Below are 17,622 nucleotides of genomic sequence, written 5' to 3' on the forward strand. Positions count from 1 at the left end.
TCATCCAATGATGGACACTTAGGTTGCTTCCATCTCCATGCTATTGTAAATAGAGCTGCAATGAACATTTTAGTACATGACTCTTTTTGAATTATGGTTTTCTCGGAGTATATGCCCAGTAGTGGGATTGCTGGGTCGTATGGTAGTTCTATTTGTAGTTTTTTAACGAACCTCCATACTGTTTTCCATAGGTGCTGTATCAATTTACATTCCCACCAGCAGTGCAAGAGTGTTCCCTTTTCTCCACACCCTCTCCAGCATTTATTGTTTCTAGATTTTTTGATGATGGCCATTCTGACCGGTGTGAGATGATATCTCATTGTAGTTTTGATTTGCATTTCTCTAATGATTAATGATGTTGAGCATTCTTTCATGTGTTTGTTGGCAATCTGTATATCTTCTTTGGAGAAATGTCTATTTAGGTCTTCTGCCCATTTTTGGATTGGGTTGTTTGTTTTTTTGATATTGAGCTGCATGAGCTGCTTGTAACTTTTGGAGATTAATCCTTTGTCAGTTGCTTCATTTGCAAATAGTTTCTCCCATTTGGAGGGTTGTCTTTTGGTCTTGTTTATGGTTTCCTTTGCTGTGCAAAAGCTTTGAAGTTTCATTAGGTCCCATTTGTTTATTTTTGTTTTTATTTCCATTTCTCTAGGAGGTGGGTCAAAAAGGATCTTGCTGTGATTTATGTCATAGAGTGTTCTGCCTATGTCTTCCTCTAAGAGTTTGATAGTGTCTGGCCTTACGTTTAGATCTTTAATCCATTTTGAGCTTATTTTTGTGTATGGTGTTAGGGAGTGTTCTAATCTCATACTTTTACATGTACCTGTCCAGTTTTCCCAGCACCACTTATTGAAGAGGCTGTCCTTTCTCCACTGTATATCCTTGCCTCCTTTATCAAAGATAAGGTGACCAGATGTGCGTGGGTTTATCTCTGGACTTTCTATCCTGTTCCATTGATCTATATTTCTGTTTTTGTGCCAGTACCATACTGTCCTGATTACTGTAGCTTTGTAGTATAGTCTGAAGTCAGGGAGCCTGATTCCTCCAGCTCCATTTTTCGTTCTCAAGATTGTTTTGGCTATTCGGGGTCTTTTGTGTTTCCATACAAATTGTGAAATTTTTTGTTCTAGTTCTGTGAAAACTGCCAGTGGTAGTTTGATAGGGATTGCATTGAATCTGTAGATTGCTTTGGGTAGTAGAGTCATTTTCCCAATGTTGATTCTTCCAATCCAAGAACATGGTATATCTCTCCATCTATTAGCATCATCTTTAATTTCTTTCATCAGTGTCTTATGATTTTCTGCATACAGGTCTTTTGTCTCCTTAGGTAGGTTTATTCCTAGATATTTTATTCTTTTTGTTGCAGTGGTAAATGGGAGTGTTTTCTTAATTTCATTTTCAGATTTTTCATCATTAGTGTATAGGAATGCCAGAGATTTCTGAGCATTAATTTTGTATCCTGCTACTTTACCAAATTCATTGATTAGCTCTAGTAGTTTTCTGGTAGCGTCTTTAGGATTCTCTATGTATAGTATCATGTCATCTGCAAACAGTGACAGCTTTACTTTTTTTTTTCTGACTTGGATTCCTTTTATTGCAAAAGTCAGCACAAGTTAGTCTTGTAGATCCCGTGTTTCTGGGCATTCAGGTGCAGAACAGAACTCTCTTTGCGAGTGGTTCTCACTGGGGGCGATACTCCCCCTAGAGGCCAAATTGGAAACGGGGGGTGTTTTTGTTTTTAGTGTAATTTGTATTGAAAAATACGTTATTATAAATCACTGTCCTTTTATTATATTTCTCCTTCATCCTGGAGCACAGGCATTATATTGCTGATTTTTAAAATTGTGGTTGGTTTGATAATATCCTTGACTTTCATTGCAGGCTAGCCAAAGGGGCTTTGCACAACTTTGTTTTATAATAAGGGGAGCATTGGGTCTGGGAGTACTGAGCAGCTCTGCCCTGAGTATTTCACATTTTTTTCAAAACAGACTTCCAAGTAAAGAAAGCTCCCTTCGAAAGACCTGGAATTCTGGATTCAGAGGCTGCTTGTGCAGGACTTCTTGCTCGCTGGCAGCCTTTCGAAGTCGGTTTGCAGACTGGGTAGGTTCCCACAGCTCTCAAGGGAGCCTCCAGAGAGAGATCACCCGTAAGCTTCATTTAAACAGCAACACAGAGTAAGAAAGCACAGCGAGTAAAATCCAAAGAGGAAGGCCTGTGTGCCTTTCCTCACTGTTTGTACACGGAAAGTGTGGGAAAACCCCTAATCAAGGGCCATCGATTGCAAATCGGTGACCATGGCCACTGAGCTCCCCTTGGAGTTTAGATTTTGCTTGCAAAGGCCCAATGAGGTGGATGTCAAATTTATTTTCTAATTCTACTGCTTTTAGATGTTTCCGGTAAGGGTAAAAATGGTCCTTATTTATTTGAGAGTGTTTATAGTTACGTCTGCCGCAGGTGTTTTGTGAAATCCTATTTTTCATATGCAACGGAGAGGGGAGCGGTTTCTTAGTCTGGAAGAAGGGCGTGGGGGAAGAGGTCTTTGTACCTTAATTTGAAATATCTATTCCATTGTAAAGTCTGTAGTGCAGGATGGTAGTTCTTTTTGGTGCAAGTTCCTTATGGTGCTTCAAGGCGCCAGAAGTTAATGCCATTCTGCTGTGCGGAGCTATGGTGCCTTGAGCATCTTGATTAGCCAAGGATTGGTTTTACCCTTTTTTTAAGCTTGCATAAATTTCTGACTTAAGTGAAATATCGGGCAAACAACAGTTAAGTTTTTTGGCTGAGTCTTTATTAAAGCCCAGTTCACTCATTCATTTAATGGATATCTATTAAGTACCAACTGGGTGCCAGGCACTGTACCAGGTGCTGTAACTGCAGCATTAAGTAAAACAGACCAGAATCCTCATCTGCTGGGGGCTCGTATTCTGGTAGGGGCTTGTATTCTGGTGGGAGCTTTTATTCTGGTGTGGAGGGTGGACAGTAACAACAGGTTATCTGGAAGGTGGTAAGTGGTAGGGAAAGGAGACAGAGGGAGAGAGAGGGGCAGAGAGAGAAAGAGAGGAAGGAGACAGACAGAGGGAGAGGGGGAAGAGAGGTGAAGGGACACGGAGGGACAGAGGGAGATACCATGAGACCATTGAGGTTAGTTGGCTTGAATTTAAAGAGAGACACAATTGAGGCCATGCTGTAACTTTAAAATTTGATTTTTTAAATAATGCCACCTTTATGTAGCTTTATTTGAAGGGGTTGTGTGTGGGGGGTCTCAGAGATTGCTTGCCTAGATGAGTTTTCCTAGCTATGTTTCTTACTCTAAAACTCCTTCTCTACTGAGACTGGGACCAGTCTCATCCAACCTGGTTTCTTGAAAAATAGAGATCACTTGGACTCACTTTTCCCTGGATGGAAAGGATACTGCCCTGTTAGGAGATGTCAGCTAGAGCTGGTCCTGCCACTGACTCAACGCTGGGGTCTTGTCATAGTACCCTCTCTAGGCTTTCCTGCCATCTTCTCGGTAATAGGAGAAGACTGGACTTAAATCATCACAAAAGTTTTTTTCAGGATCAAAAAAGATAGAAGTCTACCTTTGGTTAGATTCCTGAAATTAGCATATATATAGGGAATTAAGTTTCAGTTTTCACTTTAAAGCCAAGGTAGCCCAAATTCAATGTTTTTTAAAATAAAAAGGATTGAAGCTTGATCTTTAGGGGTTTGGGGCAAAATACACTATAACCAAAAGGGTAGCTGACTTTTGTAAACTTTACTATAGCTTCTAATTATTATTGAACCCCATTTAGACCAACAGAGATATTTTATAGATGAAGATATGGATATTAGAGACAGCTCAGGGCCTGCACTCACCCATCTAGTACGTTTTCTACAACTCTGCACAGGGTCCAAATGAGACAGTATTTCCATGTACTTTATTTTTTAATATAAATTTATTTATTTATTTATTTTTGGCTGCGTTGGGTCTTCGTTGCTGCATGCGGGCTTTCTCTAGTTGTGGCGAGCGGGGGCTACTCTATTGTGGTGTGCAGATTTCTCATTGCGGTGGCTTCTCTTGTTGCGGACCACGGGCTCTAGGTGCGTGGGCTTCAGTAGTTGTGGCACGCGGGCTCAGTAGTTGTGGCTCGTGGGCTCTGGAGTGCAGGCTCAGTTGCTGTGGTGCACGGGCTTAGTTGCTCCGCAGTATGTGGGATCTTCCCAGACCAGGGCTCGAACCCCTGTCCTCTTGCATTGGCAGGCGGATTCTTAACCACTGTGCCACCAAGGAAGTCTCTCCATGTACTTTCTCAAGAGAAGCTTTATATAGCTAGATCACCACTGGCCATGCACTGTCCCTGTGGTAGTTAACTTTCTTCCTAGTATTTCTAGGGTCAGACCTAATTTGTAGAAGAATTGGTTGTGGCGTCAGCATTCAGTTATTATCATTTCATTATTGAAAAGGATGCTAATAATTTGTTAGCAAATATGTCATGTACTGTTCTAAGCCCTTCATGTGTATTACTTCATTTTGCCCAACTATGCTGTAGTAAGATAGAGATAATAGCAACCGAAACCCAGAGAAGTGAAATAATCTACCCAAGGTCAAATAGTGAATTGCACAGTCGGGATTTGAATGGAGTCGGCTCAGTACCTGTGCTGTTCAGTGTCATGCTGCTCCAGCTCCTGTACATTTCAAGGGTCTGTTGCAACCTTTCAACAAAGAGAGGCTCACTGGTGACATTTGAAAGCAAACCTCATCATGGAACTAACCCATGTTACCCAGACCCTTGGATTTCTCAGCTTTGTACTCAATCCAGCTTTTAAAAGTAGCGTCTTCTAGGGTAACTCTAAAAATGAGGGCTTTAGACATAAAGACTGCATACTATTGGATTCTGTTTATATGAAATATCCAGAATGGGTAAATCTATAGAGATAGAAAGCAAATATGTGATAGGGGCTGGGGGAATGGGGAGTGATAAATGATTACTAATGGGTATGGGGTTTTGGGGGGGAAGTGATGAAAATGTTCTAAAACCAATTGTGGTGATAGTTGTACAATTCTACAGATATACTTAAAACTGTTCAATTGTTCACTTGAAAGGGGTGTGTTATATAGTAGGTGAGTTATAGCTCAATCAGATAGTTAAAAATAAGGGGAAAAGGAAGACCTCCCTCTGTTAAATTTAGTTCATGTTATTTATGTTGAAAAAATATTTATTTATTTGGCCGCGCCAGGTCTTAGTTGCGGTGTGCGGGATCTTTAATTGCAGTATGCGAACTCTTAGTTGTGGCATGCGGGCTGTAGTTCCCTGACCAGGGATTGAACCCAGGCCCCCTGTATTGGGAGCACGGAGTCCTAGCCACTGGACCACCAGGGAAGTCCCTATTTAGTTCATTTTAAATTGAAGTTTTTAAATGAGGATTGATGAAAACAGGAAGACTCATCTTTCTTTTATGGTTTATAAACAGGACCGTGAAGACTGAGTCGATTATATAACCCAGCATTTGAAATGTCTTATGTTGACTTGACAGTAATAACTTAACATGTGTTTGAAGACATTGACTTATACGATAAAAATGTTTTAAATATTATAACATCTGATTACTAAAAGTAATTCTATATCCGTTCCTGATGAAAATCCCCCAAATATGTAATATTGTTTAGTCAGTAGAATAATTTCAGGGCAGAAACATCTGACTTGCTCTATCCAGTCCATCTCATCCATTCTGCTGTCTCAGAGAATAATGGGTTATTTGACTGGATTTGAATTTACGATTAGAGAGGTTTTTTCCAAGGCTGTATTGTCTGAACTATTTTGTCTGCATTTAATTCATTCTAGAGTTATTCATTAATCTTTTTTAAAAAGTTATTTCTAATTTTAGATCGTGCTACCTCTTAATAGTTTCAGGTCTTTTAAGTTTAGTATTCCTTTCTATAAAGAAGTATTTTATTTTGCCCTAAGTGTTCATGTTTAAGCCTCTGCAGTAGTTTCCTAGTTCCAGTGTTCTGGGATTTGGTGAACTGATACACAAGCTCAGAGCATCATCATGTTTCACAATAGTGTGTGTTTTGCACATAATCAGTCATTCGTTCATCAAATAGTTATGAGTGTCATCGTGTGCCAGGAGATAACCTTGACCCAAATGGACCCCCAGCCTTGCCCTTGGAGAGCTGAGCTCTGGTGGAGGAAGCCTGGCGGTGCTAATCTTGTAAGATTGTTCTCACCTGGCCATCTTGCTGCCTCTTTGTCCTGATGGGTACCCTCATCTGCATCTTCTTTCACCTCTCAGGCCTTACTTAAGGACATTGAACAGCAGTGCACAGCTATCAAGTCACTAGGTTTTGTTCCAAGGGGTAGTGATATTTTCCGTGGCATATTTTGTTAGTGAGTGGTTGGTCTTTTAATGAGCCTGGCAAAAAAGATCCTATAAATATCCACAGTCACCTGCTGAATTGGATGTGGTTTAACCACCAGTGACTTCGTATGTCTCTCTCGGTGTCATTAACTTTGATAAATAAAATAACCAAAGCACTACTTAGTTTCCTGTTGTTGCTATCATCTTCAAAAGTCTAAATAAACCCCTGGGTTACCAAGGTATTGTATGTATTCCGAATATGATGGTTTCATTTATGTCTGAATTGTGATGAATAAGCCTTATTTAAATGAAGTATATACTTTCCCTAGAAAATGCTGATTAAATCAAATCTTCCTAATTTGATTTCCATCAAATCCATGCCACTTTAACTTGCCTTAATTTAGAGAAAACAGAATTATTAAAGGGGAAAGAAGAGTGAGTTCAGCAGTCTCCCCTTTTTATCACTCCGCCTGGCTGCCTCTTAACTGTCTTTAAAAATTAAGAAATGTGGAAATTTGAAGCCTGTTGCACAATTAGTGAACATTAAGTTTTCTCCCATGACAGTTTGAAGGCTAGGAATCAAAATTCCGGGAACATGTGTGGTGTCTTCTGCTGAGCTCCCCCTTCTCTGGTCCTCCACGGTTCCCTGCACCTTCATCGGAGCTCTTTCCCATGAGCTGTGTTGTGGTTGATACTTCGTGTGTCTCATTCCCACTGGAGACTACGAGGGAAACAGGGCTTGTCAAGCGTACTCCTGCTTGTTCTCAATTGCAGTATGTTTGAAATTGCATACAATTCCATTGATACTGAATGTTGTCTTTCTTGGTAGAGTTTCCAGTATGGCCTCTGCACCGACTTCTAAATATAATTCACACTCCTTGGAGAATGAGTCTATTAAGAGGGTAAGTTGAGTTTTCAGATTTATCTGTGCCTCCTTCTCTCATTTCTCCTTTCGTATTTGAATATTAGGTGCTCATTCTGGGTTTCTTGAATTATTAATTTCATTATTTATTCACATAATGTAAATTCTGTGATACATGTGGTTTCATTAACCCGCCTTGTTCAGTAAAAGACTGATTATCTTATGTGTGTTCAGTGAGTTTTGTTTGTAAATCCTTTCACATAACTTCATTTTTGAGAACCTCTGACTTGTGAACTACTTCCAGTGTTACATTTAAGATACTAGGCAATCTCTTGCCCCTGAAAGCTTTCTGAAGGGAGAGATGGGAAGCCAGGGCCCGCTGAACAGGCTGTTAACACCTTCCTAAATATTGGTGTTATTTTCTAATTATGAGGATAAAAGAGTTATAGGACCAAAACAAATACAGCATTAACAGAAAATGGTTCCAAGTGTCAAGGAGAAATTGTGTAATTAGAGGGAGATATTGGAACAACTATTGGAAAGGAGGAATTTTAAATAAGCTTTATTCGTGGCCCTTTAAGGCTTTTGATGCATATTACTGATTATCCGCCAGAGAGATTCATTTACACATCCACAAGCAGTGTAGAGAGTTACCCAAGCAATCAGAAGGGAGCCAACTAGTGTCTTTTAATTTGTATTTCCCTGAGTACTAACAAGGGTACCTTTTTTTGGTTTTGTTTTGTTTTAAAGGTGTATTTCTTGTCCATTTGTAATTGTTTTGTGAAGTGGCTGTCTGTGTCCTTTGCCTATTTGTGTTTTGGGGTGTTTGGGGTATCCTTTTCTGTTGACTTATAAGCGTTCTTTATAAATTATGATGATCAACTCTTAGTAATATGTATTATTCTTTATAATACATATCATAATAACATATAAGACTTTTTCCTAGTTTACTGGTAGCCTTTTAATTATATTTATGTGTTTGGATTTTGGAATACAGAGGTTTAAATTTTTATGTAACCACATCATCAGTCTTTTCTTATATTTTCTGCTTTTTGTGTCCTGTTTGTAAGGACCTTTTCATCCCCCCATTATAAAAGTCTTTATTGTATTTTAGTATTGTTATGGTACAAGGATCAGTTCTAAACACAAGAGTAACTTCAAGAAGGTAATTGTAAGTCCTTGTGTAACGTTACTCTACTGTGAAAGTACATCTGTTAATCCCATGTTTTCCTGTGTTAATAGACATTTGTTTCCCTTATGTTGTGGCTGAATTACGCTTTCTTCTCCTGACCCAGAACTGTGGTATTTAAAGGCTGTATGAATATTAAGTTTGCTCGTTATACTTGTTTTTAGTTTGAGGCAGTGTTAAAGGAGGATGATAATTTCTTTGCAGTCTTATCGTTTATATAAAACGTGCGGTTTTTGCTCCTCGTTGAAGAAGGCATTCCTGGCTGGGGACAGTTTGCCTTACCCTCTGATTTATAAACTGCTTAGCTTACAAGCACTAAAACATGTTGAAAATTAGCTAGGAATTTTCACTTTGTACCTGAATAAAAAGACTAAGACCATTAAAAATCCAGCAGAGCCCCCCTCTTTGACAGCTTATCTCTCACCTAAATACACAAGCCACGTTTCTCTTGTTTCAGAATACTTTACATTTGCGTAGCCCTTGGTAATTCTCAGAAGTGTGCTTGTGTAGTTTGTTTCACTTAATATTCACGAAACTCCTTTGAGGCAAGGATTACTAGCTTCACACATGAAATAATTGCAGCGTGACTTTGGAAAACAACTAGAAAAAAATGAATGAAAAACAGCGATGAAAAAACCTTTTGCCCAAACAGATATTAGTGATGTGCCTGGCACTGATCCGCTGGGGCGGCTGAATAGATTGAAAGACTCCTTTCCCAGGCATCCAAGTCACATGGCAAATGAGCCTCTCAGAACTCACCTTCACTTTCAGTGGCTAATGCTTTGCCTGTCTGGCAGAGCGGCTGCGGTGATTGAACGAGGACCATGCGTGGGGAGCCAGGCCTAGAGACGCAGTAAAGTCACGCGAAGAATCTGTGCGTAGATGGTTCCCAAGGCCCCTGTTGGCTCAAAAGTTCAATGACAGGCCACCCCGTCCTCTTATCTAGTCACCTACATGAAGAAAGATCTCAATAAAATAGGAAACCCAGTGTGTAGTAACTGGTATTTTCTGGTGTCGTGAGAAGATGCTGTAATTACTGTTGCTCAGTTAAGGCCCTATTGAAATCAAGTTTTCATTCCTTCTCTCAATAAAATAGGACTAAATACTTAATATGAAAAAAAAGCTGCCACAGTATATGTGTACCTATAGAATACACTTAATATTTACTTTTTATCACTTTCCTGAACACTGTTAACTATAAATTGCTTGGAAGGGGTGTTTAATTAATATCATTGAAAAGCGTGCTAATGTTATTTACAGACTGAAAGTTAACACAGCTAATGAATGTTGAATGCTAAGTTTAGTTTTTAGTCGTTTGGATTTTCTGTGCCAATTTTCTGTAATGGTCACTATTTCTCTAATTTTTTTCTTTGAAAACGATATCTCTGTTTGGTTGCTCAAAATCCTATGCAAATGTAATGTCATTACTCCTGATGGCAGCATTTTGTTTCCAGACTTCTAGGGATGGAGTTAATCGGGATATCGGTGAGGCTCTTCCTCGACTTCCAGGAGAAACCCGCATCACTGGTAAGGAGCCTGTGAAGTTAGGATTTTCGTACATTGATGAGAGGTCCAGCAGGGTCAGGTGGCTTCAATCCCACGGACTCTTTAGAAGTTACATTTCTTGATCAAAGAGTTCTCTCAAGAGCTTCACGCTCTCCGGGATAGTGATATTTTTTTCCTCTGTACCAAAGACAGAATTATTTTGGAAAAGAAATGTGGATTAGCTCTTGAAAGTCTCTTATTGGAGCTCTAAGCTCTTATGGTTTGAGGTGATAAGAACAAAATGGTATTAAGGTTTTCCCGTCTATGATGTATGCTTTGAAATGCCTCAACTCAGAGGCTTAAAGTCCAAGTATTGTCTTCTTTGAAATATAGGAGACCACAGTGGTTTAAAATACCTTTGATTTGCCAGATAGCCGAAGTGAGTTATGTTGATGTCACATTCTGATTGTTGGCTTATTTTCTTCATTATAAATTCATATTACGAGGAAGGTATCTACTTCGGAAAGACTAGATCGTTCTGGCTTAACAATCCAGAAGCACCTGACAGTTTCTAAGCGAAGTGCTCATGTTGTGGGCATTCACATTTTTTATTAGAGTCGACATCCCCCTCTCAGATTCCCATTTGGTGATGATACAGTTACCATTGTTTCAGAGAACCTTTCGTTTTATTGACTAAGATCTGGGTTGTTTAGCTTAAATGGCTGAAAGCATGGTGCTAATCAGATTAAGGTCATAGACGTGGTACCTGTGTGAATGAGTTAGCCATGCACCATGAGAAACTAGTCCATGTCCAGGGACTTGCACACGTGATCCTAGTCTTGAAAAGGAAACCGGTGGCGTGTGTCCATCCCAATTTCTGGATAAGAACAAAGAGGATAGCTTCCTTTTGATGGTCTTCATTCGTAAAGTTTTGGTGCTCTGTATCAGTGCCAGCACCTTCACTGAGGTACTAACCGACTGAATGAGCATGAAATAGCCTTACTGGGTACTCTTCATTTAGCACCTGAGGAGAAAGGGATTTCAAAATTACTATGAATAAATAAATAGATAAATAAACAAATGCCATTAACACATTCAAGGACATCCTTGAAAGATAAGACAAAGATATATTTTATTATAACAACTCAACTCTCCTGATTTAGTTTCTCCTTATGTTTGATTCTACCAAAGATGTACTAATTTCTTGGCCATCTGTTTCATCTCACTTAATATGTGAAATGAATCTAGCTCCACTCTTCTCTGGCCTATTAAAAGAGGAAGAATAGACTATCTAAACATTTCTACCGCTGACACTCATTTATTAAAAACATCATGATGTTCTGTGTGGTTAGAGGTTTGTAGACCTCAAAGCCGATCTGGTGGTGAGTCTGTGAGACTGTCCTACGTGAATTGCCATCCTCTGGTTGAAGTCTGCAGTTCACGAGTTACCTTGACAACCACCTGAGGGTAGCAGCGTCAGTACCCTCTTTCACTTCTGCTCTCCAGCTGTTCTCACCTTGTCCCTAGGTAGTGGCAGCCCCATTCGACCTAGCATGGTAATGTGGAAGCATTGCCAGTGCTTGCTTTAGACCTTTTCAGTGACTTTTTTTTTATTGTAGTTATTCTTAGCCAAATAGTTTTATTAAATTAGTGCCATTTGTTGTGTATCTTGGTATATATTTCCATTATTTTAGGGTACTTTTTTTATCTTAATAGACAAAGAAGTTATTTACATATGTCCTTTCAATGGCCCCATTAAGGGAAGAGTTTACATCACAAATTATCGTCTTTATTTAAGAAGTTTGGAAACGGTAAGTAGAATCTAAGACCATACAGATGACCCTAACTGTTAAAGATAATGCTAAACTGTTTCTCTTCTACCTTGCAACATTGACTGTGGGTCAGATTAACACGGGGGTATAGTTGCTTCTCAACTCTCAATTTTTGGCTTTTGCAAAGCTCATTTAACACTAACACCTGTTTATGTAGGAATAGAGTGAATTAAAATAAGTTTTGTCCTTGATAATCTGGGGAGGGGAGTTTTGTAACTGTACCCATTTGCTAGTTTGGAGAAGTTAGTTAGGTGTAGAACAGTGGTTCTTTACCAGAAGCACCGATGAGAACCACTTGCGGCGCTTAGCAGCCACTACAGATGCCATGACGTACTGCATCCGAACGTTCAGGCTTGCGGTCCAGGCACAGCGGTCATTTTTTAAAACATCACAGATGAGGATGCTGATCTGTGTGAATCTGATGTGAATCCCTTGTTAAGGCCCACTGCTCTAGAACTTTCCAAGTGTTCAATTACAGAACACCAGGTAGCAGTTTAGAACTAGGATGACTATGTTGTGGCTTAGTGCCACTCTACCTTCTCATTCCGTGGCCATAAGATGTTTGCCATGGTATTTCAACGAATTGTCCATCGATGGGACAACGTGATGGAGACGAGATGCTCCAGAAGGGAAAGAAAGAACGAACAGCTGCTGAGGCTGTCCCAGAAGGGCCTGTGGTGGGTTGCTGTTGCCCAGGCCAGCCTGAAGGGGCAGCTGTATTTTGATGGGCTGGATGGAGGAGGGATAAATAGGGCCGGGGCACGTGGAAGAGGAGCCCAACATCAGCTTAAACGCAGGAGATGTTGGGAGTGTTGGGGGAATCTAGCTTTTGTTTGACTGCTTTTTACCTCAGAGTTTCTTCTAATCTAGATTAGTTTGCACCTTTGGATTTTTAAAAAGTTATGTTCATCTTTGTGTCCGAATTCTGAAAAATGCTGTTTATTACTGTTATTGCCTTAGCTGTGGGAGCCCACTTCTGTAGTGTTCCTAGACCCCCATGGGCCTGAGATTGGGCATTTTACTTATGTGACTCTCTTCAGGCTTCTAAGCAAGACTGGAGCTGAACAAATGTTTTAGTTTTCCAGAATGTGAAAGAAGATTCTGGAAATTAACAGAGCAGTGAGCTGGTTGTCAACCCTTGGCAACAGTTGGCAACAACTGTAGAATTTATCATTTGAACAGATGATTACGTACCCAGGAAAGAAAGAAACCCGTTGGGAGTATTATTGACAGACTGTGTAACTGGTATCAAGCCTTTAACTTGGAAGGGGGTTAAAGGGAAGGGGAAGGGGTTTGAAGCAGTCTTAATCGGCTAAGATACTGGAGTGAAGCCACTAACGTAAAATTGAGCGTAGCTAATAGTTACTTCATAAAAGCCAGTTGTATCGGTGAAGGATGGAAGAGGTCTGTCTTTACAGGGGCTCAAGTTTATTTGATCCAGTAATTGGATGGGATTGGTTAAAAAGTTAACATACCTGTAGGCTGAACGAACAAAAGTATAATATAACATTATATAATACTATACTATACTGTACTATACAATACAATACGGCCAGCCAAAGTGAGACTCGTTCGGTACAGCTTCCAAGTGTCAAATTGGGACACACTGAGAGACTTTGTGCTAATATATGCGAGAATCATCAAAAATCGAATTAGAGCAAGTTGTTGACCAGCCGCACATGCCCGGTTCCATTTCGTGCTGTCACTGGTGATGAACTGGGGAAATTATTTAAACTGCGGTGCCGTGACAAGATTGTGTCTGTTCTGTGATCTCAACTGTGGAGACCAAACAAAAACTATCTGTCGAAAAGAGGCCAGAAAGAAATACACCAAAAGGTTTAGTACTTGCGCTAGTTGGACGGTGGAATTACGTATGCTTTTGTTTTCCTCCTCCCACTTGGCGTGAGCATACATTACTTTTGTAATTGGGCGACACTTGGCCAGCTTTATTTATTTCGTTTTCATACAGCACTCCAGAGGCCAGGGGTTAGCGCGGAGTGGGTGAATAAAATGCCCATTTGACGCTGACTGCTAATCGTTTTCTTCTTCTACCAAGTTTTACATAAATATTTTGACCAATTGGCCACATCGTTTAGTCCAAGTTTAAAAACAAGCAGTTCATGGCAGGAAACATCGTATAAAGCAAGCCATTTGGGTGGTTATGCAGAAGCCTCAAAACACAGTCATCATAGTGTATCTCAAAGTCCCAAATAAGAACATTAATTGTGGATTCTGCTGCAAAATGTGAATGTTTCTCATGTGTTTGACAAAGAGCCGCCATCTCACTGGCCTTTTGAAGCGGACACCTGTGTGGTTCAGGTATGTAAACACTGCAGTGGGAGCACGGCCTGCCTCGGGAGTCAGCTGTCCTGTTTCGTCAGGTGTCAAGGGCAGGCTCCCTGCCCCTGATGTCCCGGGCAGTAGACGCACCGTGGTCCTTGGACTGTCATGCGGCCTTCTTCCCCTGGGCGTCCTTTGGGGTCTCCCCGCCTCCACTCTGAGCAGCGTACTTTGCAGTCTGAAAACTCTTGTTGGATCCCCATTGCCCGCAGCATAAAATCCACTCTCCTTCGTGTGGCAGAAAAATCCTTCTGACTTCCCTTGCCTCGACTCACACTGCTTCTCCCCGTGCTGTTGTCCAGCTGCACAAAGCCCCGGCCCCCTTCCCAGCACCTGAGGCCCTTCTGGGCTGTGTTCACTGGGCTTGGATGCCCTCTCGTCCCTCAGAACCCACCTCAAAAATCATGTCCTCCCTGGAGGCTTCGCCATCTTCCGCCGAAGGCCTCACTCCTTCTCTGTGTTCATGTCCCCATGTTCACACTTATTGCTGGGAAACTTACCCTGCCCACCGGCTCTAAAGGTCCCAACCCCCTCCCCCTCCTCCTCTCCCCCTTTCATGTTTGTTTGTTTCTCCTGAGCACTTGCCACTGCCTCCTATTTTGGATATTTCAGTGCTTTGCCTCGTTCCCGTCTGACCGAGGCCAGGGATGCTTTGTGTCTGTTCGCCGCCGAGCCGTGAGGCCTAGGATGGAGCGTGGCATGTGGCAGGGAAGGAATTCAGCCGTATTTATTTGTCACGCTCTCTGGCCTTCACTAGTGGCGAGACCTGGTGGTCCCGAACACCACCGTTGCGTTTGGTGTTGAGAAATCCCATAGCCGCCTTTTGACCTTGAGGGGTTTGGCTTGCGTTCGATCTCGTGACTCCAGTGGGGCTATTTAGGCCTGTAATACTCTGTCATCTGTGGACTCCCCGGGGGCAAGACGGCTTCCAGTTTCCCTCGCAGGAATACTTCGGGCTCAGGCGCTGTGGTGGGTGAGAAAGACAGATTAACCCTTTGTTCATTCATGCGGCCGTATCCATATCCCAGGAACACTCACTGAGCGCCCGGGTGAGTGCCACGGTGCCGGGTGCGCGACGCGGAGATGAGCACGTGTGGTGCAGTGTGGCAGAGCCCACGGCGGGTACATCGTTCCATGAGGTTACAAGGGAGAGGCGGGTTAACTCTACGCTGAGTCACAGAATGCCTTGTAGAGGAGGTGATGTTCCAACCAAGTCTCGAAGAACGGGGACCGTTTCCTGGACAGGAGGGCGGGAGGGAGGAGGCTCCACAGGGCGCTTTTGCGCGTCGCCGGTCTAGGGCTATGGAGGGGCCCTGTATACTGCGGCAGCGGCGGAGGGACGTGCCGGAGAGGGAGTGTGGAGGGGAAGGGAGGAGACGAAGCTGGAAGCCTCGCCAGCCTCTAGCATGTCATCAGTCACCATTCAGCAGTGTGCGTGTCACGTGGGGAACGACACATGCATTGCAGGAAGGGAGGTCGGGTCGCAGCGTGTGTGACAGATTGGGGGAGGGGGAGACTGGAGGCAGGGAGACCATCCAGGAAGTGCTCTCCGTTTTCCAGGCGAGCAGGTCCTAATCCAGCCCACGCTGCAGTAGAAAGGAGGGAACAGCCGTGAGCCAGGCAGGAGGATCTGGGTGGCATTTGGAGTTGGGAGTCGAAGGGAAGACTCGAGTCGACAGTGATCCCTGTGGTTTTGGGCTTGAGTGGTTGCAGCTGCTCTCATTCGTGGAAATAGACATCACAGGAGGAGTGGGTTGGAGCTGAGGCCCCGGGAGACAAGTCTGAATGTGCAGACTTACAGCTGCTGAGTGCGAAGTGGAAATGGCTCAGGAGCCATTGGAAACACGAGTCTGAAGGTGCTGAAGTGATGGGCATACGGGTGTCCGTAACAGTCGGGTCTAGCCACAGGGTTACCTGAGGGGACCAAACGACCACCAGAGATGCGGCTGCGGAGGGAGCCTCGGGGGGCCTGGCTCTCCGGGGCGGGGAGAGGAAGAAGCCGCAGTCAGAGCAGAGGACAGGCTTGTAAGACAAGGCTTTGGTGGAAGTGGGGAGAAGAGCAAAATCTCTAGAAGGAAGGGAGTGGACAAGGGAGTGAAATGTTGCAAGGTTCAGTGAAATAAAGAAGGAACAGAGGCCCCGGAGGGTGGTCATGGGGAGGTGGCTGGGAGCCCCGGCGAGAACAGAGGCTGTGGAGACGGTCCTTCTCTTGCTCTTGCTTCCACTCCCCCTTCCACTGCCTGGTGGAAGCTTCTGCAGCTCCCAGGCCCTCAGCACACTTCTCTCTATTCATCCTCCCCACGGCTTCCTCCACTTCCCGGCTGCACTCGCTTCTCTCCAGTTAGCATTGTGTGTCAGCAAAGCTCCTTAGGGCCTGCCGAGCTCTTGCCCACGCACTCAGCCCGTCTGACGGCAGCTGCCGGGCAAAGCAGCCACCGCCCGGCCCCTTCCCTAGTCCGCCCAGCCCGCTCCCGGTTTTCTAGCAGCGACCTTTCTTCGGGCCCCAGCTTCTCCTTTCTCACTACCTGCTGGAGATCCCTTGACTTTCCACCTGGCACCCCAGGTGCACGGCCGAGCCAAAACTCTCCTGCTTTTTCTCCTTGCCACTTCCTTCGTTGGGTGTTCTTGCTTCTCTTGATGGTGCTACTCTTCTTCTAGTCACCGTGGAGTCACCTCCTCCCCCTCCTCCGTTCTCCTCTGAAGTCTTCATTGTCCCGTCCCTGCCGGCATCTTCTCCCCACTGCGTTCTCTCTGGCTCCCACAGACATTCTTACAGACATTCTCCCCGCCCCCCACTTGGAAACTCTCAGTGGCTCCTTTCCTCCCTCATTTCAAATTCCTCAGTGTTCTTGGTCCTCTGCAGCTCAGCCCTGAGTCGCCTCCCCACCTCTCTCCTCTGTGCACCCCACATGCTGGCACAGGTACCCTACTCACTGTTCCCTAAACCGGCCCTCCGCTCCTCTGCCCTGGCTGTTTTCTCCACTAGAACTCACACATATTCATCCCCACCCATCTCTGCCATTCACACCCCCACTTTTTAAAAAATTATTTTGAAATATTTAACACAGAAAGTTTGTAAAGAATAACATAAACATCTGTGGATCTGCCCCCCAGCTGAAGAAATCCTTTTCCCCTCCCCATCAGCGGTAGATACCATCTGAAAGTTCCTAGGTCTCACTCTCGGTCACTCCACAAACTCCTCTTTAAAAATAGGATGGAGTTCCGGAGATGCACAGATGAGCAGATGATAACCCTTAGGGCTGCCGGTGGGATGAGCAGCGTGTCGTGTATACACTTTTCATTACCTGACAGTCGGAAACAGTATGTTCTTCCTGGATTAAATTCAAGGAGAAATTTGTCATTAGGGTTTCCTGTAAGAGGTAGGACCATAGTGATTTCATTCTTTAGGCAGAGTATTACCTAAAGATTCTTGAATACCATTCAAGACCCTCTTTAAGGACAGGACACATGTTAACTTTTACTGGGTAAAGGTATTTCTGGGAGGGACTAGCAGGCTGGGGTCTGTTGACTTTGCTGTTTGATGATTTACCAGTGCGGAGATGGGACTTGGA

The 17,622-nt window shown here is 43.2% G+C and overlaps 1 protein-coding gene across 5 annotated transcripts in view; it reads left to right on the forward strand.

Moving 5' to 3' along the window:
• MTM1 (myotubularin 1) overlaps positions 1-17,622 on the forward strand; it is a 97,481-nt gene that overhangs the window by 18,401 nt on the left and 61,458 nt on the right. For 3 of the 5 annotated variants that reach the window (XM_079910035.1, XM_079910037.1, XM_079910036.1), the window contains exons 2-4: positions 7,172-7,244; positions 9,848-9,920; positions 11,595-11,689. In XM_079910035.1, the coding sequence (XP_079766161.1) occupies positions 7,182-7,244; positions 9,848-9,920; positions 11,595-11,689 (231 nt within the window). In that variant the 5' untranslated portion in view covers positions 7,172-7,181. Of the gene's footprint in view, positions 1-1,988; positions 2,101-7,171; positions 7,245-9,847; positions 9,921-11,594; positions 11,690-17,622 lie in introns of all 5 variants that reach the window. The other 2 variants (XM_079910039.1, XM_079910038.1) reach the window with 1 other exon arrangement.

The sequence above is a fragment of the Stenella coeruleoalba genome (genome assembly GCF_951394435.1).
Source record: "Stenella coeruleoalba genome assembly, chromosome: X".
Taxonomy (NCBI): Eukaryota; Metazoa; Chordata; class Mammalia; order Artiodactyla; family Delphinidae; genus Stenella; species Stenella coeruleoalba.